The sequence below is a fragment of the Natrix helvetica genome (genome assembly GCF_964273705.1).
Source record: "Natrix helvetica genome assembly, chromosome: 2".
In the NCBI taxonomy this organism is placed as follows: Eukaryota; Metazoa; Chordata; class Lepidosauria; order Squamata; family Natricidae; genus Natrix; species Natrix helvetica.
In genome coordinates, this window is record NC_138552.1 from 44,828,020 (window position 1) to 44,851,174 (window position 23,155).

Sequence of the window (23,155 nt, forward strand, 5' to 3'; positions counted from 1 at the left end):
AAGTCGGGATGGTAAATAAAAACGGTACATGAAAATATGTGAAATTGAGGGAATCTTCATTATTGTGTGGTTTTTTTCCCCTCTACAGGTCTTGTCTTTATTACAATAATATTTGTCATTCAATCACGGACCCAAAAACTACAAATGTGGATAGAACTTTTCACAAAAAACTGTTGACATTTGTTACGAATTTGTTTGAGGCTGAAGTGTTGGCATTAAGAAGAAGGTATATTTTTTTTCCTTTTAGCCTTTCCATTTATATTTTTAAGGTGGATCTTGTTTTACAGTAAATGTGTTCTCTGTTTCAGATATAAGCTGTTCTACTTAGAAATGTATACATTAAATATTAGGGCTGTGCATCACTTTGGATTCAGCTGTGACTTTTCCTGAGATTGTACAGCTATCCAGCGCACTGTCATTTAACCCAGGAAAGATGTTTGATTTCAAGAGTTTCAGGCAAGGGTCTACATATCTGTCCATGTGTGCTGCAAAGCAGCTTTTTGCTTTCAAACCCAATGAGGTGTACAGCCCTATTACAAAAATTAATTATTGTGTGATGTGTATTTAAAAACAATATTTTTAGGTATTTAAGGTGTTCTTTTTTATTTGAACTGCAGCAAATTAAAATTATTTTACACAACCTGCAAATAAATATCTCAATTTGCTGTAATATACTGTAAAGTGCTTTGGAGAACTAAGAGACAGCTATTACATATTACAGTTTAGCAGTTCTAAATTTCCAGAATGCAGTTCCTTCCTGTGAAATGTATAATCTTTATCTTAGTTACTATATAAATCATAATGTTTCCCACAACTTTTAAGGACATATTTGTGGGATGAGAGTCCACTTTAGCTCAGGCATGGGAAATCTGGTATCTTCCAGAAATTGTGAATTCTATCATTTTCTTTGTTGCTTGAGAATTACAGGTCTTGTATCCAAAGGCACCCGGCTGTTTAACTCTGATTAGATAGACCATGAGGAGTTACTTAATGTTGATTTCACCTTTCTGCCTTGCTCTCCATAATATTTTATATATAGTTTCTTTCTTAGTTTTGAATTTCCTACACACAAACAAAAATAATCTTATAAATTAAGAGAAAAATATTACATTATATCTTTGCTAATAGGCAATCTTGATGCTCATATTTATTGTATGCTGTGGTTAATCTATTGAACTTCATCTATTATAGTCCTTTGTTTGAAATAACAGAGGGAGTAAAATATTTTGTTCTTCAAGAAGCTGCCTCTAAACGACAAGATAGCAAGCTTCTACATTTTGTATGACTTACATGAGGCCTCAAACATCACTTCATTGTTTATCACACATTCTATAAATTCTTTGTTATACTGTTAAACTATGGAAAATATGCAACATACTGAAGTCTTAACAAATTAAGTAGTTAAATCCAGAAATGAAAATTTCTTTTACAGGCTTTATGAAGGAAGTGACTCACATAATCCACTAGTGATGCCACAGACTGTTCTTTTGAACACCTTTTGGTTAGGAAACGATTCAGTGCTTTTCAACAAACAAACAAATATTCTAATAGACTGGATTATATATTCATTCAGAGAAAAGTTCAGGACAACTGATGTAAGTGATTTACCTAATATAAATATAAAGAAGGAGAAATAATATTTTTACATGTCCCACTTTCAGAAAGGCTCTGTTAATATTTGTTGTTGCATTCAGTGTAATACAGACTTGATATTTTGTAGCATGGTACAGATTATTATATAAATACCTATGCATATGAAGTATACATATAGCAACTGCTTCTGGGCAACAGCTTTTTTTCTCAGTCAGTGTGAAAGCCGGCAGGGAAGGTCACAAGTTGATCTGACAAGTCTTTCCTGACTTCCTATGTGCCATGCCCTGCTCTCCTTTCCTCAGTCTCCTTGCGTTCACACACATGCACCCAGTCCTTCCCTCGACCTCTCTACCCTTAACATGCATATACCCAAGCTCTCCTTCCCTCAGTTTCCCTCCACTTGTATACATGCACACTAGCCATCCTACCATATTCCTCTGCTTTTTACTTAGGACTCCTGCCACTTCCCATTTAACAACCTGTGCATCTTGGGGTTACAGCGGCAACCGGAACTGCTTGGATTGCTATATGACATCATGCTTTATGACTGCATCACTTAGCTGCCCCAGTCCAAAGACTCGTAACTCAAAGGCTACCTGTAGTGCTGTTAACATGTCTAATGCAATATAGTTACATCCTCTATTCTTAGTGATCCTTGTGACCAGCCTCCTTTTGATAGCATGTGGAAAGACAAAAAGATCTTTAAAAGCTGAGAGACATTCCAGTTTTATCATATAAGTTATTTCATTGTTATCGGAATCTAATCCTACATATCTTTTTCCTTAACTGTATTAGCTAGCTTTTATGGAAAAGAGCACCAAAATAATCCCTTATGTTCCATCTGAAAACCTGACAATTACCTGCTTAACACGAGGAAGAAGAATTGTTATTCCTAATGAATAGCCCTTTCTTTTTCACAAAAGACCCACAGTCTCAATTTTGTCATATACAGATGAAACTCGAAAAAATTTTGAGTTTTACCTGTATTCTTCACAAAAATGATAATTGTGTTCTGTGTCATCCCACAGCCTGCTAAAACAACCAACCTGATTTAAAAGATGTTCAACCTTCTCCCCCACACACCAATTTCTATGAAGTTCAGCATGCTTCACCCTCTCATTAATTCCAACTTCCCTTTAAAAAGTCCTATTCTGCTGAAAAATAACTTTAAAAGTATTTGTATCTTTTACCCCTGCTAGATTATAGATAGATATAGATAGCTTCTGTAGCTTCAGATTGGGCCCACCATCTTAAACCAGTAATTTCTTTACTCCTAGCAACTCAGAAAACATTTTATTTATTAAAGTGAATAATATAGAGACTAATTTGAGTGTATGTTAGTAAACAATAACAATATAGAACTTGTACTCTTTTCCAGGTCTTCAAACATGAAATAGCTGAACTATTAAATTCAATTTTGGGAGCTGTTGTGGAATATTGGATTATTTCAGGCTTCATAATGGACAGAAATATGTTGCCCTCTGTAGCTGATGACCTTGCTTCTTATATTGCCATTTCGTGTGATGGTAATGTTAATAATTACCGTATTTATCGGCGTATAACACGCACAGGCGTATAACACGCACCTTCATTTTAAGAGGGAAATTTCAGGAAAAAAATTTAAATTTCAAATAAAGAACTTTGAAGCAAAATAAGGGTAGCTCAGAACTTTTTTTTTATTAATATTATTACCACTTATAAGGTAAATAATGTAAAAGGACAGTAAAAGCAACTATGAACACTGCTGCTTTCACTGCTACTATCTTCCACCCTCCCTTCCTCCTTCCCTTCCTTCCTGCCTCCCTTCCAGTTCCCTCCTTCCTCTTTCCTCCTGCCTGCCTGCCTTCTTTCCCTCCTGCTTATCTATGCTTCCTTCCTTCCTTCCACCTCCCTCCCTTCTGCCTGCCTGCCTTCTTTCCTCTTTCCCTATCCTCCTATCCTTCCTTTCTCCCTCCCTCCTTCCCTGCCTCCCTTCCAGTTCCATCCTTCCCTCCTTCCTTTTTTTTATTAACTTTTAGTCGGGAGTCCGGGGAGAGGAGAGACGGCTCATCCATTCTCTCCTCCTCTCACCCACACCCCGCTGTCTAAAGCGCTTCCTTTCGCCCGCCCGAGCTCTTCCGCGGGCGAAAGAAAGTGTTTTAGTCAGGTGTCTGGGAGAGGAGAGACGGCTCATCCATTCTCTCCTCCTCTCGCCCACACCCCGCTGAGTAGCGCTCCGTGATCCTTTTCTGTGCGCCTGGTGTTTAGATAGATAGCCGGATGTTTAAAACGCCAGGTGCACAGAAAAGCAGCTGCTTTTGGGGCGAAGCGCTCCGCGATCCTTTTCTGTGCGCCTGGCGTTTAAAACATCCGGCTATCTATCTAAACGCCAGGCGCACAGAAAAGGATCGCGGAGCACTTCGCCCCAACAGCAGCTGCTTTTCTGTGCGCCTGGCGTTTAAAACATCCGGCTATCTATCTAAACGGCTGCTGTTGGGGCGAAGCGCTCCACGATCCTTTTCTGTGCGCCTGGCGTTTAGATAGATAGCCGGATGTTTTAAACGCCAGGCGCACAGAAAAGCAGCTGCTTTTGGGGTGAAGCGCTCCGTGATCCTTTTCTGTGCACCTGGCGTATATCGCCTGGCGTATATCGGCGTATAACACGCATACATCATTTGCCCCCTATTTTTCGGGGGGGAAAGTGCGTGTTATACGCCGATAAATACGGTAGTAATTAAGAATTAAGCATTATAGCCCTTGTTATTTACAGCCTATATTATATATAAATGAAAAACTTGTTTGACTTTTTGAATATGTGCAGTAGAGCCTTCAACTACTATTAATTCTCTGCAACTTTTCTTCTTGACATTCCTTCTCAAGAACTTTTTGGTTTTATCTCAGAATCCAATGATTGACATTGTTAAGCTACCCATGTTATATCCCTTGAATTTGTGGAACATTACACTAATTCTTTATCATTTATACTATAATTTTAAGGTACTGATTACAGGCAATTCTTGTTTAATGGCCTCAATTGGGACCAGCAACTCTGTCTGTCAGCCTTCCCAAAGTAGATCAGACAGGAAATGTGATCAAATGAGTTAATTCTAGTTTATTGTAGGGCATTTAACAGAATGTTTCAAGTCTGAAAGTAAAAACCTTTCTCTCTCCTTTTAAAACCTGACATGGTAGAGAAGATTTTTTTTCCTGTCTGTGATGTAGCTGTGGGCTTCCCACCTCCACTTTTACCCCCCAAAGGTTATTCCCCCATAATACTAAACAACACATTGAGACCTCCTGTGACCAAAATAGACTTAAAACTCACTTCTCTGTGTTAAACAAGACATCATGTGACCGCAACTTATGGTTTAACTTTTGGCTTCTCCATTGATTCTACTTATCAAAAGGTGGCTGTGAAATACACAAACTGTGCCAGGGGATGCTGCCACAGTCATAACCATAGGTGTGAAATATCTTAATGCTGATCATGCAACTGGGGGGGTCCTGAGACAGTCGTAAGTGTGAGGACCACTGTGAGGACCAGTTACTTTTTCAGTACCATTGTAATTGCAAACTGTCACTAAACATTCATTAAGCAAGGACTACCAATGTCCATAAAAAAGGCCAAATTGGTTAGCAGTTGTTGTAAACTGAAATCTCCCTTGTCAAATATTGTTTTCTTCAAAACATATGGAGATGATATACCACTGGGTATTTGGGGGGATGTTTTTCTTAATTTCTTCACCTAGTTTACAGACCTGGGATTCCTGATGGTCTTTCACCCATGTACTAATTAGAACTAACCCTGCATTCCTTTTTCAGTACCCGTCAAATCAGTTAGGTGCTGTCACCAACTATGACTGTAAAGGATTTAATGCTATAAAAAAACTATAACTTGTATCTGTTAACTTAAATGAGATTAATCATTGTCATTCTAAGACATTCTGAGTATCTTAATATCACAAATTGACCAAGGAGACAAAAGCCACATGTATTATTAATATTAACCAAAGGACAGCAAACTATACAAAAATAGAATGTAGTTTGGCACTATGTATATGCATACTGTTTAAACATACACCTTCCTCTTTTTTCATCTTTGTATGCACTTTTAATTTGGGTGGTGTTTTTTTTTTCAAGTCATTGTTGACTCCTGCTGAGTGAATGAGTCCCTGCAGTTTTCTTGGCAAGATTGCAGAAATGATTTGTCATTGCTGGTTTCCTAGACTGAGAATGTGTGACTAGCCCAAAATCACCCAGCTCACTCTATGCCTAAGGCAATACTAAATCTCCCAACCTCCTTGTTTCTAGCCCGATGCCCACTACACAACACTGGCTATATAGTATGCAGAATACAAATTGATTATATATACCATCAAAAAAAATTTTTTTTTAAATGAACTTCTCATCCATACTTTCCTAATGAATTATTTTGAACTTTTGTAAAGTACTGTATATGGTGAAGTATAAGGCTAAAAATATTTTAAGGCATATATTCTTAAAATTGGCCATTGCATGACATGCCCCATAGATGATAGAGCTTGTAATTAAGAGCTATATTCTTGTACCTGCTTCAAAGTGACAATATAGAACTACAACATATACTATGAGCTACATCCAAGATTTGAAGGTAGAAAATTGTGTTAATCACCAATAGCTTATACCAAATATTAAATTTGGGTAGACATAATGTAAATGTAAGTATGTGGAAGCATATTGGCAATGTTGCTCCTGGTAAGGTTTTGAGATTGTAATTAAAATTGTAACAATTTTAGTTGTATTAATAAGAATATTGCCTTGTATTTTTCCCTTAAATGCCAAATTGACTCATTGGTTTTTTCTGAATTTATGCTTTAACAGATGCAGATTCTGTTTAGAGATATGTAGCTTTTAATTTAAGCTTGAAAATTTGCCTTGGAATTTATTGCTCTTTTTATCAATTTAATCAGTTTTTACTTCAGATTATTAAATGAGTGATTATTTAAAAAAAATTTATTTATTAATACTACAAAAATTTGATGCTTAGCAAATATTACAAGGTTGGTTTTTTTCCCCAGATTACTGGTCTAAGGTTTAATGTTTGGTCATCTTATTTTTAGATTTTTCATATGAGGAATTAAAAGTATTCATTTCTTCTATCTCATCTCTGTGGCTTGCAATGTTTGTCGCAGAAGCTGTGTTTAAAAATCTGTATTTCCAAAACAGCACTCTTCTTCCTAATGAACTGCTTTCACTTCAAAAAATGGTAAGTGCCATTCACTCATTTAAGGTTATTCTGACTTGTCCTTTACTGTTGGCTTCATCTCTCTCTCTTTCTTGTTGTGAATCTGCCTGATTATCAGTCCTAGTGTGTGGATTGTAGAAGTCCCCAATCCCCATCTTCTCAAGGAAAACCTGCTCTCTGTCATATACAGTACATAAAGAAGCTACCAAAGTATGAAGAACCATAAACATGATCTTGGAGAAACAGTATGACAACAATTAGCTGTTAGCATGATTTAAACCCATAATTAAAGAGTTGATTTGAGACAGGAGTCTCAAACTTGGCAACTTTAAGACTTGTGGATTTCAACTCCTATGCTGGTTGGAGAATTCTTGGAGTTGAAGTCCACAAGTCATAAAATTGCCCCATTTGGCGACTCCTGACTTAAGAAAAATACCAGAAAGAAACTAAAAATTTGCTTTGCCTTAATTTCTGAGTGTACGAGGGAGGGAGGGAAAATGCTGTCAAGCTTTCAAAATCCTGCTGCTATACCCTATATCAAGAAAACAGGAATTCCAGTATTACTCGTGCAATCTGTATCTTGACGGGCTACATTGAAAGGCTGATAACCAACTGAGTTTGAAAATATTATTTGCATTTTGCATACCTTTGTATTTTGCACATCTGCACATTCTTATGATTTGTAATACATTGAAATCCCTGCGGTGTCTCTTTTTAAATTCCACCCAAAAACCTTGCATCTGTATCAGATCATTCCCATCTTGTATCTGTACTCTTCAAACACTGAATATTTGTATATTGATACATAACATTAAAAAAGGAAATTATGTTTTCTCTTTAAATAAAGATTGATTTTATTTGTTGAAGGAAGGAAGGCTAAGTCATCTGCTTCTGCATTAACTGCTTAGCCATGAATTTGCACAATGGAAATTACTATACTTTTTACATTTTTTAACCATGAAAAAGGCAGCACAATGGATGAGACCAGTCTCCCTCATGCATTAGTGAGGTGATGTCTGGAAGGAGATGATGGCTGACCTCCCTCTTTGTGAAATAGGAAGCAGGGCTAGGGTAAAAATTCAAAAGCTTTCCTGTTATCGTAGAGACAGCAGCCAGACTGGTATGCTCCATCCATTAACCAGTCGGACTGAGTCTACACTTATGATGTCATCAGGCCCTGATCTCTCCTCCAAATTATTTAATTATATCTTTAATTGGTGAATTTTTCCCAAAAAAATTGTTGTTCCTTTAAATTGGTTCCTTAAATAATCCTTTATTCTACAAATTGGAGGGAAACTCAAAACTGATCTCTGGCTGCCTCTCCTCAGCCATCTGATTGCCTGTGGCCACGAGTTTGCTCAGGAAGCCTGCCTTGAAATCAGATCACACAGCTCACGAGCTACGACTCCACGGCTGTTTCCCGCAGCGCTCCTTGATTCTGGGCACTCGGGACACGACCAGCCGCTTAGCACGCAGCAGTTCCAGGTGAGTCCAGTGGCCATTCTGCAGATCGCTGGCCACACTTAGTATCGGTGGCCATTTTTGCGGGTCGGAAAAGCCCACAAAGATAGCGGTGGCCATTTTGAGGCTTGGAAAAGCCTCAGAGAAAGAAAGTTGGCCATTTTGGACATTTTAAAAAAGGTGCGAACTCTACAGCAGCCTTTTGGAGTACCCAGCAACACGGGATCACCCCAGGTGATCAGGAGCGCCTAGCCAGCAAACGGGTGAGACTGTTTGGCGAATGCAGGGCCATCAGGGGCAAAGAGCAGCAGGAAGAGGCAAGCCAAAGAGGCCCCTTCCTCAGGAGTAAACCCCAAGGTCTCTAAAGCGACTACTAGGGCAGAAGAGCACAGGGAGAAGGTCCTTGAGAGAGAATTTCAGAGGGCCCCAAAACAACAACATTCTAACTGCCCAGCACTCCCTCCCTCCGAGGATCAGCAAGTGGCGTCCCCAGCTCCACCTGTCTTGCCTCACATGGGCCCTCACCCCCCCCCCCCCCGGCCTATTCAGAAGGGGAATTGTCGTCTTCTGAGTCCTTATCTTCGATGGAACCTGGCACCAGAGGCAATTTCTTTGATGTCCCTCTCAATAGGGAACGCACCTTTGAACAGGCTTCCCTCCCGATTACACATGGCTCTGGGGGCCCCCACACTATATACACCTCTCCTGCTGATATGGCAACCATTATTGCTGAAACCATTAAACAGGTCATGGCTGCTGGCCTACAACAGCAACCCCAACCTGCTCCATCACATGGCCATAAGCATAAATCTTCTGCTGCGGCTCAGCAACCTGATCCCTCTGCCTCTACTTCTCAGGCCTCAATTGGTGGGGAGCAAGATAATCTGCGGGACTCAGACCTGTCTGATGACGAGGTGGTCACCCAAGATACGCCTGCCTTTACCGGATTACTGATCGTTTCAAGTCCCTTCTTCTTAAGGCCATTAAAGCTGCTAATTTACCATCTTCTGCTTCAGCTTCTACTTCACAGGATAATCCGGCAGAACCGGCTTCAATTGAGGGTCCCAGAACCCCATTCACGGAACCCACGGTGAAAAAAAAGGTGTTTTTTTTCTCCAGGCACGGGCCCACAGCTGACCAACCTTGACAAACGTCTCTACAACATTGCACCAGACCTCACCAAGTTCTTCGAGACGCACCCAGTGGATGCATCGGTTGCAGCCTTGTCTTCACATACTGTGGTCTCTGGAGCCCCTGAGGAGGTTCTCAAGCCTGAGGAGAAAAGGTCAGATCAAACCTTGATCAAAAACTATCAGGCTGGGGCCTGGACTTCCTTTTTCTCCAGGGTGGCCTTGGTTTGGATTGAATAGCTTCAGGAGCGTATCGCTCCCACTGACACTAGATCAAATAGGGATCTCAACAAGATCAGGGCAGCGGTTGAATTTGCGGCTGATTCTTCCCTGCTAGATTCGCTTCTAAAGCCATGGCCTCTTCGGTCACAGCCAGGCGTCTGCTTTGGCTCAAGCCATGGCAGGCGGATGTCCGTACCAAGTGGCGCCTAGCAGCCTCCCCATTCAGTGGCACCCAATTATTTGGTAATCCCTTAAACCCGTACCTCACGGAATCTAAAGACAAGTGCAAGGTCCTTTCATCCATCTACAAGAAACAGGACAGTCGGCCCACTCCCTTCTATAGGAGGTCGCCCTTTCAACCGGGGGACCTTCCTTCCCACATCCACAACGCCAATCCTACACTCCCAGACAGGGATCTCACCAGGACAGCTCCAGTAGAAACACACAGTGTTTCCCCTCCAAGAAATCTTACCATGGAGGAGGCAACCTCCATTTTTCATGTAGGAAATGACTATCTGGACTCTCTTCCGATCGGAAGCCGCCTAGCGTTCTTTGCCCACCACTGGGAGAAGACAACAACAGACAATTGGGTATTCAAAACTGTCAAATTTGGTCTCGTGCTAGAATTCCTCTCCATCCCCCAGGAACACTTCGTGCCATGCCCGGTCTCTCGGTGTCCTCGCAAGAGGGCACTGATGGAACAGGCCATTCAGCAGCTGTTGGAGATCAGGGCCATCCAACCGGTTCTTCCCCATCAGGAAGGGCAGGTTTTTATTCCCGCCTGTTTGTGGTACCAAAGAATTCCGGGGGATGGGGAGCAATTTTAGATCTAAAAACATTGAACCGCCACATTGTCTATCGGCAGTTCAAAATGCATTCTCTGCACACCATCCTCCAGGCAGTCAGACTTGGTAGACTTGACCGAAGCTTCCCTTCATATCCTCATCTTCATAGACCACCGAAAATATCTCCGCTTCTCCTATGGGGGGAGGCACTTCCATTACCGAGCTCTTCCGTTCGGTCTATCCTCTGCCCCCAGGGTATTAACAAAGGTAGTGTTACTGGCAGTACTAATCGCCCACATCAGGTCATCCCCAATTCGGATTCTCTGTTACCTGGACAACATCCTCTTGTTGTCCAGGTCTCCGGTTCAGGCAGAAAGAGATCTCTCCCTCACCATTCACACCTTGCAGAATCACGGGTTCAGGGTGAATCTCAAAAAGAGTCACCTCGTTCCCAGCACTCGCCTTCTCCACCTCGGGGTCTTGATAGACACCATGGCCGAGAGGGTGTTCCTATCCAATAACCGCATTCTCAGTCTGAAGGAACTTGTCAGGAAGGTGCTATGTCTACGCAAGGCATCCCTTCTTCTCTCCCAAGTCTTGGGCAAGATGGTATCCTGCTTCGGGATTGTCCCATGGGCTAGGTTTCACAGCAGGAGCACAGCCTGTTCGCGACGGCAGACAACAACCAGGTACCCAGGTATTACTCGAGGTTCATGGACCCCATGGCAGAAGGAGTAGACACTCTCAGATGCCAGTGGTCCAGGTGTCTCCTGTATGCATTTCCTCCCCTTCCCCTCATTCAGAGGGTAATTCAAAAAATGCTGAAGCAGGAGGCAGAACTGTTGCTGCTAGCGCCAAATTGGCCACGCCGGCCTTGGTATGCCAATCTAGTGTCTCTGTCAATCTCCACCCCATGGCACATCCCACATGGCACATCCCTCCTGTCTCTACACCAAGGGTCAGTTTGTCATCCCGACCCCCAGTGGTTGTAGTTAACCATATGGCGATTGAGCGGCAAGCTTTAACAGCCGATAACATCTCCCTCGACGTCATTGCTACCATTCAGGCATCACACAGAAGCTCTACTAACCGCATTTATGATGCCACGTGGCGGACCTTTGCTCTGTGATGTTCCAACCAGACTGTTGACTCACTTAGGGCATCCATTCTGCAGATATTGGACTTCCTGCAGAGGGGGCTTGATCAGGGACTTACCCTAGCACGCTACGCTGGCAGGTGGCCGCTCTGGTCTCTGCTCTGGACGGCCTGGCATCCAAACATCTGCCTTCTCACCCCTTAATCTGGAGATTTCTCTGTGGAGCGTCCAACTTGCATTGCCCTACCATACATAGATATCCGACTTGGGACTTGCCTCGTGTCCTAGAGGCTTTGACTTCTGCGCCCTTTGAACCTATGAGATCCACTTCTTTGAAACCGTTGTCCTTTAAAACACGGTTTTTGGTGGCTGTAACCTCTGCCAGACGTATTTCTGATTTGGCTGCTCTTTCAGTCAGGCATGACTTGTGCGTGTTCCATCCAGACCAAGTTGTCTTAAGACTGGACCCGACATTCATACCAAAGGTCAATAGCTGTTTCCACCGAGGTCAGGAGTTGACCTTAACTGATTTCTGTCCGTCTCCGCGTCACAAGAGGGAGCGCAAGTGGCACACTCTTGACGTACGTCGTGTCCTCAAGATCTACATCGACCTCATCGCCTCGTTCCACCACTCGGAAGCTCTCTTCATCTCCTTTTGCCAGACCTCCTTGGGTACCTAGGCTTCATCGTCTAGTCTGGGGTGCTGGATAAGAGCCTGTATTAAACTGTCTTATGAACTTCAATCAATACAGGTCCCTGCAAACATTACAGCTCACTCTACACACAGCGCTGCGACATCTGTGACTCAAGCCACCTTGGAAGAAGTCTGCCGGGCGGCCACCTGGGTGTCTCCCACAGTCTTCATACGTCATTTACAAGTTGGACAAGTACGTGTCGGCTGACGCAGCTTTTGGGCGCAGGGTGCTACAACAAGTGCTTGTGCCCTAACGGACCTTTTTTACAATTTCCCATCCTAGTGGACAGCCCAGTCTTTGGTACGTCCCAGTCTGGCTGCTGTCTCTATGATAACAGGAAAATGGGCATTGGTTCTTACCTGATACGCTCATTTTCTGGTAGAGACAGCAGCCAGCCCTGCCTTGGTATGGGTCACACGAGGGAATTCCTTGTGCGGAGGAGCGAGATACAGTGACTATGGACTTTCACTTTTTGCTCACAATTCTCACTTGAGTCTACAGTTTTTCCTTCATCTGAAACTGGGGAGGAGCCACAAGGGCCCAATGACATCATAAGTGTAGACTCAGTCCGATTGGTTAATGGACTGAGCATACCAGTCTGGCTGCTGTCTCTACTCTACCAGAAAATGAGCGTATCAGGTAAGAACCAATGCCCAATCTCTAACTTTCCATGTTAGTGACTTAGTTGTTCTGTTGCACCTTCAGATTTCTTGATCTGAGACTTTGTATTTGTTATTCATCTTTTTTTATTTAAGCCATTTTATTTGTACATACTCTTATCTGCTGTGGCCTTCATTTAATATTAAAGTAGGACCTGGAAAGAGGCTAAATAATTATAGTTCCATGCAGAGGTTTAGACACTTCAGGTCAAACTGTGTGTTTCCTGAGAGACCATAAGCTAATACAATCTCAGTATACACGGTACAAAGTAAACACAACAGCTTTCTCCAAATATGAGAACATATTTTCTATTTATGTGCAGTTGTTATATGCTACATATGTATAAGAAAGTAAAGTATATGTACTCCAGGTCAAGACACATTGCCTGACACTTTTCCTGCAAATGCCCATACTTCTGACAACATATTTCACATTGTGCTCTGAACATTTGGAACTATAGTTCACAATTTTTAATGTGACAAAAGATAGTGACCTTCCTTACTATTGTTCTTAAAACTAGACTATATGAGATGGAATTTCCAACAGATATTGACGTAGTGTTTAGCTCACCTGGACTGGTAATAATCCTGGACTTTAGGCAGGCAGAGGAAAGTAACATGGCATTTCTCTGCCCCAGCTGAGCAAATAATCACTGTATATTTGAGTGAAAGGATTTTTCCCCTAGTTTAGGCATCTTTCAGTAAGATAAACATCATGGTAGAAATGCCAGCGGAGAAGATAGCAGTAGACGAGCGCTTTCCTTCTTTTCTTCCTTCTTTTCTTCAGCATAACACACATACATACATACATACATGCATACATACATACATATCAGTTGCATCTACCATGTCCTTCCTATTAATAGAAGGCTTGGGAGGGTCTTTGGCTCAATTGAGACTACACTAGGCAACATTTTCAATTCTTTTCTGCCGTTTCCCCACCACGTCATGTATATTGTGGGGCAAATAGCATGGAGGGAAGCATTACAGAGTTGCAGAAGGAAGGGTGGAAAAAAAAATCATCTTTTTTCTTAGTCCCGATCAGATCAATCTCTACTAAAACAAAAAGCCTGTGAACAGAACATACTTACAGTATTTTTTTTAAAAAAATTAAATATTAATTTTTCAAAAGCTAGGTGTTGCTAAATCACATTTTTTCTCCTCCTAGAAAAAAGTGGAGGGGGGGGGGAATCAGTTAAAAGCCTAGATTCAGCCCTCTTTCAAGAACAGTGCAATAGACTGAAGGCTATATTACAGTATATAGATACAGTGCACAGTCATTGAAGGATAGGACTGTAAATTTCTCATGCTACTTTTTTCCCTTATATTTTTCTGCTATAGCAAGTTAAGCCGTTTTGAATTCCTAATAATGGGTATAAAAGCATAAGAAATGTGTTTCACGGGAGTTACTTTGGCATAAGAATGATTAAAAACTGTTGTGTAAACTCAGCATGTTTATCTGAAATATATTATTTAAAGATGTTAGCTTTAGATGCAAGAAGAGGAGACTGGCAATGCTATTATAATCTTTCAACATGCTCAGACTAAAATGTCGCTCTTGCAACAGGTTTCTTGCTATCTGCCTACTTTACAAGCTGGAGTGTGTGAGAAAGGGAAGATGCAGAAAGAAAAGAAAAAGAAAATAGGGCAATGGCCATGCTCCGAGTCTCAGAGGGCATTACTGATGCTAAGTGGCGATAAGCAGAACCAAACCAAAGTCCTGCCTGATGTACCGTAAGTAACATCTACAACACCACTAGGATTTTGCTTTGAGGGACAGCTTCTGACCTGACCCATTTCTTGAACTCTAAGTGACCTGTGATGTCTGCAAATTATTGTGCCTTGCTATTTCAGTGATGAACATGTTTGTGTGTGTACAATGGTGTGTGTATCTTTCCTTCTACACATATGTTCTACATACTGATTGTTCAAATTTTATTGAATTTTGGGGATAGTTATGTGCCGCTGTGTTAAATTTTGCTGTTTGTGTTTTAATTGCGAGCAGTCAGAATTGTGAATTCTTTATTATCATAATGCACAGTAGCTATGTTTAAGGTAAATGTATCGTGTAATGCCCTCTTTTCAATGTTTGCTTATTTTCAGTGTACAAACCAAGGATAACTCTGCTCATCTACCAAAATATCTCAAAAGAAAAACCAAGCCTACCGTATTGCATGACAAAGAAAATTGCCATTCTTCAGCTAAACAAATGAATGTCCATAAGATTAATCTTAAAGGTATTGTGCATTTCTAATGCTAAAAATCATAAAAGGAATTGCTGTAAAGCAGCATCACATAATTACATAAGCCAGACATCACTTCCCTGCTTTACATGTTGCACACCATCAGATGCTTAAATATGGGAAGTCATATATATGAATGAATGGCCCTTTTTGCAGGATTTCCCCTTCTTTTAACTAGGTCTGCCAAACACACCAAGTTTTAAATTGAGAGTATACCTTAAATAAATCCATTTGGGTCCTGACTGTCTTATTTCACTAATCCACCCCAACCTGTGTTTGGAAAGGATCAGCATTATCTTCTGATTTGAAAGTCTAATTCTCTTGCTCCGCTCTTCTCGCCATTCAGCCCCAGGCTTTACTGTTCATTATATCGGAAGACAAATGTTGAGGGTTTAAATTATCAGTTTAGTAATTTACCCAAGTTCTACTTAAAGCACAAATTCAGTGAAATGCACTATAGTACAATTGTGATAGGGTTTCTGTGATAAAATGGTGATGAATTTAAGCTTGACATTTGTTAGGAAAGGTAAGAGCGATCCAATTAAAATGGTCTTCCTCCTATACTATAGGCCTAAAATTAAAATATTTTTTTTTAAAAAAAATAATTTGCATGGATTTTTATATTTTATTCTCAGTCTGTGCCAATTTCTCAAGAATTGTGTCAGAAACAATTACTTAAAATTTATATATTTTTATTTGATTAATGAGAGTGTACAGTAGTATAAATTGGCACATAGTTATCATTTAATTTGAAGGTAGGATATTGTACTTTTTTATAACAACAACCAAATATTCTTTGCCTAAATATAATGTTCTGAATACAAAGCAAGGCCTGGTAAAGTGGCTTATGATGGATTCAGCCGCATGCAGCATAAAGAGTTTGACTTTACCTTTCCTACATGTAGGTAATTAGTGATCCAATCCAACAGCGCAAATGGTTTTAAAGAAAAAAATCATTGTTTATGTTGGGCAACGTGTTTTTCATATGCTCTTGTTCTGATATAATCAGTTCACCAACATATTGTAAATTAATCATTTTTTTATTACCCGGCCTGCTGCAATTACACTGCTACCTAGAAGTTTGTAATTCATATTTCAGGGTGGCAGATTTTGTTTAATCTTTTTCTAGTTCTAAATGAGGTTGCGTGTGTGTGTGTGTTTTTAAGAAAAAAAAGATCATTTCATTCGTTGTAATCTCTTTCATTTCCCCCATCCCCCTCTTATCACTCTGGTACTGTACATGAGCCAGACAGCCTATTGAGAAACAGTAAACCATCTGTTACCAGATTTGAAGTTTCGTATTATACTTGAGTTTGTAGAGGCACTCATGCTTGGACAGAAACATTCATTTGAATTAAGCTACAAACGCTGTATCAAAAAAAGCCATGCACTTAATGTGGGTTCATGAATATAATTAAGGGAGGGCAACTGCATTCTAAACTTTTACAGCTTCAAATCCAAGCATTTTTGTGCATGCATTCCATGATCATTTGGTGCTTTCATAATGTGACTGAAGCATTCTACAACTAAAAGGGGGAGGGGGAGATAATTCCTAGGTTAACCCTTTAGTAGTGCAATCCTTGTTGGATCTGTGACTTGAAAAGAAACTTGATGGGTTTTTTTTAATGTCCTTTAAAGATATTTGCACTGGGAAGAGATATTTCCGATGAATAAATGTTCTGACAAATAGCACTCCTAATTCCTTTCACTTTGCTTATTGCCTTGATTTTGTTTTGTTTACACTGTATGAATTTTGCATTCTAGGGGAGACAGCTCTGCATATTGCTTGCAGAAGCAACAATGTGAAGAAATTGATTCGTCTTCTGACTGTACCAGGAATAGATATTAATGTTAAAGGTAAGTGATTGATTTTTTTTTTACTAAATACATACAATAAGCCTTCCAAATAGCTATGAAAGGTATATATTTGTAACATTCTTCACAATTATTTACTTACCCATAAAAATACATTAAAAGCAAGACTTGAGTAGTAGTTTGGAACGAAAGCTTGTTGAACCAGTCATTTGTTCCATATAATTCTTGGGGTTTTCAGTTAAGCACAGTAATTATTTAAAAATTATTCCTACCTAGCCATTTTATAATTATGAATTCAAAGTGGCTGCCTTATCCCCTGAATAAGAATTTTGTTTAAATTCTAGTATACTAGCTCCAATTTGATTTCTTACTTTTTTAAAATTTTGATAATATTAATATTAATGTGCTTTGTGGAAAACTTCTTTTTAGATTATTGCAAAATTGCAGTGAATACATCTTTCAAGTCATGTTTCCTCTTTTAAAATAAAGTACCAAATTATATGTGATTTTTTTACTGATGTTTATTTGTGTAGAAATGTATTTATTATTTTTTTAGAAATTTGATTTTCATTTATGAACATCCCAATATGGATTTTGCTGTTTCCTAAAACTCCTCATAATTTATAATTCAGACTATGCTGGTTGGACACCTTTGCATGAAGCCTGTAACCATGGTAGCACAGTGTGCGTCCGTGAAATTTTGCAGCATTGTCCAGAGGTAAACCTATTCAGTCAAGTGGATGGAGTGACTCCCTTGCATGATGCACTGTCAAACGGACATGTAGAGATTGCTGAGCTTCTACTTCAGCATGGCGGTGAGTGCATTTATGTTAAATAAGCTTAGAGAAATTTGAATCACTAAAAATTGCAGAGTATTAAAATTGGAGGCTGTTTGGAATGTCATTTTGAAAGCTGGAGGTTTTCATAAATATTGATGTGTATCTTGTCATATTTATACTCATTCATCTTGTCAGTTAAATTATTTGTGGCTGTTTTTTCATATTTGCTGAAGTGCAGATTTGCTTTAAAGATTATCTTAATAAACAATAGTATAGATTGCATTTCATACTATCCCAAAACTTGATTTTACATTATATTACAATGAACTGCAGTATGCTTAAGCTGATTGCTTCGTGCTACTTAATAACCAAGTGCTTTTATTTGGGTTGAACAAATATCTGTTGTTTCTTCTGAAAAAAGTGCCTTATTTTAATAGCAAAACACTAAAAAACTATTGTAAATGCCATTTATACGACCTTTTGTGTCTTTCTTACATTGTATAACAGTTTACATTTGCATGAGCATTTTATATCTGTAGATGCATAGCATAGTTTGTAATCTTTATTATGCCATGTGTCATTCGGATTTCATGTTTTATCTTGTTTCCAGATTTATATAACTCAGTTGCGTAGAGTAAAAAAAGTGCTGTACTTGGTTTTTTTTAGCTAAACTTACTCCAAATTACAAATTAGTGTTGTTTTTTGTTTGCTCTGGAAGGCTCCTTTGTATTTGCAGTTGTCTCCTGCCCCCTAAAGGCTATTTGCTTGGTCTCTGTCTGACATTCTTTCCCAATCAATATCTCCCTGTTCTTCCCTCTAAGTGTGTATTTTCCAGAACAGTAACATGATCTCCCAGGTGTTTTATTTATCTACTGTACCATGCAGATGACAGGCCTAGCCAATACCTGGCTTCTCTTCAATCGGTCTAAGTGATGCAAGACCCAATATTACAGCAAGTCCAAGTCCTCAATTGAATGTGGCATTCCACTGACAGATGTGCATTTTTCCTGTGTGTCAATGAAGAATGGCCACTGGATGATCCCCTTGTCCTAAGGGAGAAGATCTACTTGCTCTTTCATTCATCAAGGTCTCCTGGCAACTTTACAGGCTGTGTGCTCAGACTTATCTTTGCTGTCAGTTGCCAGGCTTTGGCCTGTCAGAGGTTTTGACAAGAACTTGACAAGAACTCTGTGTTGCATATTCAGGGTAGAATTACTCACATTTCTTATTCTTCAGAACCGTTCAAAACTTTCACTCTCTTCATCCGTGTGCCTTTTATTTTTTAAGTAACTAAGTACAATGCAGTATCTCTGTTTTAGAGTTATGACATTTCTCTTTACTATTCCAGCTAATTTCATCTCTATAAACTTTCACTACAGTTATACTAATATTAATCTGTTTGTTAGTGTCCCATATTCTGTACATCTTTTAATTGTCACAACAACCCTATGAAACTGGTTACTTTGAAAGATGATAATTTGCCAGGATTATCTAACAACTTTTTTCTTACCTCCATGTACTGTATTCGTATTAGCATAACCATTTTTAGGCAAAAAGGGGCATAATGTAGATAACAAGATTCTTTATGATTACCCATGTTATTTGCCAATCCCAAAAAATCCATATTTCTTACCCTGTTGTTTGCAATCCTGTAAAATCTAAATTAATGGGATGTGTTCCACAACCAGAATAATATCTATATGGCAGTGAGTTACATAGTAATAAAAAGTTTCCCTATTCTAACAAAACAAAATATGAACAGTGATCACTGTTTTTTAAAAAAGAGCTCTCTACTTCAGTCACTTCCTTTTATTTTCTAGTAAGTCCTGGATGTTGTTTTTTTTAAGTCCAACATAGTAAAGACAATGTGCTTTCCATAGATCATAACTACATACACAAAGTTCAATGAAAAATGGACTAAACATATACACGCGAAAAATGTGGCAAGGCTTTAGTTTCAGGACAGGTCGTATTTTCGGGAAAACACGGTAGGAATCAATACCTAGATTAGCAGAGAATAACACTAAAATTAATACTAGCGCAACACTCAAGAAGTAAACAGTTCCCCCACCAATATAGACAAGCTAACTGTAAACAACAGTCTATCAAGAACCACCAAGATTACTCCCAGTAACCCCAACAGGGTAAGGCCCTATTATTTAAAATCCTTCCTTCTATGTAAACAGATTTCTTCAGCTTAGTGGGATCATAACCTAGAATTTTAGCTATCATGATTATTGCTAATTAGGATTTTTGCAACTTTTATTTCAAACACAGCAAGGAGATATGATGGATTGTATTGTAATATACTATACTTTCATGTCAGAAGTACTAAAGTGCTTTGTGATGATGTCAGACGGTGACATCATCATTGCCCAGGGGATGCCTTGTTGTAATATAATGTAAGCTGATGAAAACCAAGTAACAATAATTTTGGATGTATGTGCTCTATTGCATGCCTATCGCATTCCATGTCTATTCAGAAGACATTTAATTGTACTAATATGAGTTGCTTGGTTAAAGGGTGCATGAAAGTAAAAATCAACAGAACACATTGATTACAGAAATATTATTGGGCCTTCTTACATATTTGTGATTTTCAATAATGGTCAACTCTAGAGGACTGTGAAGCCTATTCCAAAACTATTACTTTTATTTTTTGTAATTATTACATGGTTGAATTGGAGGCATGTTTGTTTCAGGTCAGCGACTACAATTCTGTCAGGATGTTTATGTTTTTGCAAACAACTCAAAATATGCTTAGAATTGTAGCCTGTTTTTATACATACAACTATGTACAACAAATAACCTTTGCTCAGAACATGAAAGAAATGGGGGGGGGGGCTTGGATCCCTAGCTAGAGTCCGCATCAAACCTGGCTGCTGACAAATGTTATTTGCATTATTAGAGGATTTTAAGCAGGGCTGTCAAACTCAAGGCCTGGGAGCCGGAGCTAACCTGCGCAGTGTTTAGATCTGGCCTACGCGGCCATCCTAGAAACAGCGAAGGACTGGCCCACAGTGCTTCTGCTAGTGAAAATGGAGCTCAGGAGGGCTGGGTGCAGAGGGTTGCAGGAGGCCGTCACAGCTGAAAATGGCACTCGGGAGCCTGTTTTCACTGGCAGAGCACTCAGGCCACCACAGGCGCCCCCAACACAAGTTACGTCAAACAGGCCATGCCCACCCTGGCCTCCTGAAGTCAAACACAACCCTGATGTGGCCCTCAGTGAAATCGAGTTTGAAAATTTATTCCTGGTTTTAAGGAATAAATTGTGTGCTACTTAAAACAAAGGAGCCCTCAGTTTTGGGGAAAAAATGACTCAATTTTTATATGATTATGATGTACTAGGGAGTACAATGAAGCATCCTCCCAAAAAAAGATATAAATCGTGCAGTAACAGACTTTTTAATAGCCATGGTATAGTGTCTTAACAGGATAAAATCATATTATAAAACATCTTCTAATCTAGATTTAAATTATGCTATTTATTTAGTTTTTAACAATCTGATTTTGTTGTGTTGCTCATCTTTAAGATTCACAAGAGAGTCCAGACTATTTTTAGGCACTTTCTGTCTACATGTGTGTGTTTATACTTTCTGACTGATGTTTTGTCTACTACAGGATCAATATTGCTACAACAAAAAGATTCTACAGGAAAGTTGCCACTTGATTACATAAAATGTCCAGCAACTAAGCAACATCTTTTGAATATTGTGAAGCCAGAACAGACAGTTGAGGAATTTCATGCTCAAGTACAAAGTAATTTCTATAATCAACGCAAAGAATTATGGATAAACTTATTTTGCAAGATGCTGTTAAATCTTTGTTCTGTATATGACTTATTTAGACCTTTTCCTATTACTTTTAAAAAGCTTGGTTGCTCAGATTCATTCCTGGTGGCAGATGACTGTTACAAGCTTAATATGAACTCTTCTAATCATTGGTTAATAGATCTATATTTTAAAGAGCTTGAAACTTTTCACAAACTCCCAGAATATCTTCAGAAAACTATTGAGGATCTTAAAAATGACCCAGAAGAACAGAAACAAGCTTTTTTCACAATGTTACAGCAAATTATAATTACAATTGAGATGTCTGGTTCATGTTTAACTAACAAACTTCAAAGTTAGTGTGACTTGCCTAAAATACATAAACTGTAATATTCAGTGGCAATTTTTGCTTAGATAAGTGAAACACATGAAAAGTTGTGTTTTTTTCCCATGTGAAAGGTTGAAGACTGGCTTAGTTGTAAGCCATATTGGAGAACCCTAATATGTAAACTATTATGATCATCCACTTTAATGTCCACTTTCTTTTGTGGAGTAGTTGAAGAGATTTGTAGTTTTACCCTAACTATATCGTTCTCAATGATTCCTCAGTTCAGGAACTGCAGTTTACCCTAGCTTTACGATATTCCAAGATTAAACAACTCAGTGTGATTCTTGCTTTTTAATAAGCACAGCTATAAACAAACCAGTTTCTTACAAGATTTTAATTTCCTGAAGGGATTGATAAAATGTTAGCCTGAGGCCCAACGTGATTCATTCACGTAACAAACATGACATTCTGTTACATTTGTGTGGATTTTGTTACAATGCACAAGTGGGTTCAAACAATTGTTCCGCATTAATTCAGTTAATCTTCAAGTTATTGTTATATGATGATGGTTTGATTGATACACTGATGGGTTTACAGAATACATGTCTGTAAATTTGAACATTTTTTGGTGATAATCTATATTTTTATATTGTTGTCTATACCGAAATAAGTCATTTTTAATGTAACAATTTGCATATACTTTTTTAGAAAAATAAATGTTCTAAACTCTCTTAAACACATGTACTTCGTTTTTAAACATATTGCCTTGAATAACTGCATTTCTGCAACTGTAATTGCTGCTAAGTTGTACTAAGCGGTAATTATTTTGTGTTCAAATGGGCCAAGTATATTGAAGAAAGTGTCTTTCATTTGAAAAGGGGTGATACGGGAAAGTAAGATCATATCTCTGCTGCTAAGAGATACCAAAGAGCATGAGTATTTTTTTTCAATAAGTCTACCTCTCTTCCGTCTCTGAAAGGGACAAAGGAGAACTTTCAAAGGTATGAGCCCAACAGAAAGACTGTTCTCACATACTTTTTTGTAGTAACAAAAACCCCATCCTGCTTCACCCTTAAATGAAAGCAGAGTCTTGCTGGGACTTAACACATTCTTCTTGTTCCTCCTAGCCTCTACACAGATCTCAAGGTACAAAGGAATCTCACCTTCCTGTCAAGATTACCTTATCAGACAAAGCAGCATACCCATCCATGAAAATCTTCCTCAAAACTTAATGGGATTCAGATTTTGCAATGATGTTTATCTGTACTTTTTTCTTTTAAACCATCTCCAGGCAGTTTTTATGCATGAATTTATCTAAACTTTTTTTCCAGTTTTATTTCAAAGTAGGACATGAAGCTGAGATGGAATTATTTGTG

General features: G+C 39.1%; 1 protein-coding gene across 3 annotated transcripts in view; it reads left to right on the top strand.

Moving 5' to 3' along the window:
• SLF1 (SMC5-SMC6 complex localization factor 1) overlaps positions 1-22,515 on the top strand; it is a 48,512-nt gene extending 25,997 nt beyond the window's left edge. For all 3 annotated transcript variants that reach the window (XM_081940964.1, XM_081940965.1, XM_081940966.1), the window contains 9 exons: positions 89-226; positions 1,433-1,595; positions 2,972-3,119; positions 6,672-6,817; positions 14,412-14,578; positions 14,948-15,081; positions 16,852-16,944; positions 17,535-17,717; positions 21,303-22,515. In XM_081940964.1, coding sequence (XP_081797090.1) covers positions 89-226; positions 1,433-1,595; positions 2,972-3,119; positions 6,672-6,817; positions 14,412-14,578; positions 14,948-15,081; positions 16,852-16,944; positions 17,535-17,717; positions 21,303-21,811 — 1,681 coding nt within the window. In that variant the 3' untranslated portion in view covers positions 21,812-22,515. The remainder of the gene's footprint in view (positions 1-88; positions 227-1,432; positions 1,596-2,971; positions 3,120-6,671; positions 6,818-14,411; positions 14,579-14,947; positions 15,082-16,851; positions 16,945-17,534; positions 17,718-21,302) is intronic.
• The last annotated feature ends 640 nt before the right edge of the window (positions 22,516-23,155 follow it).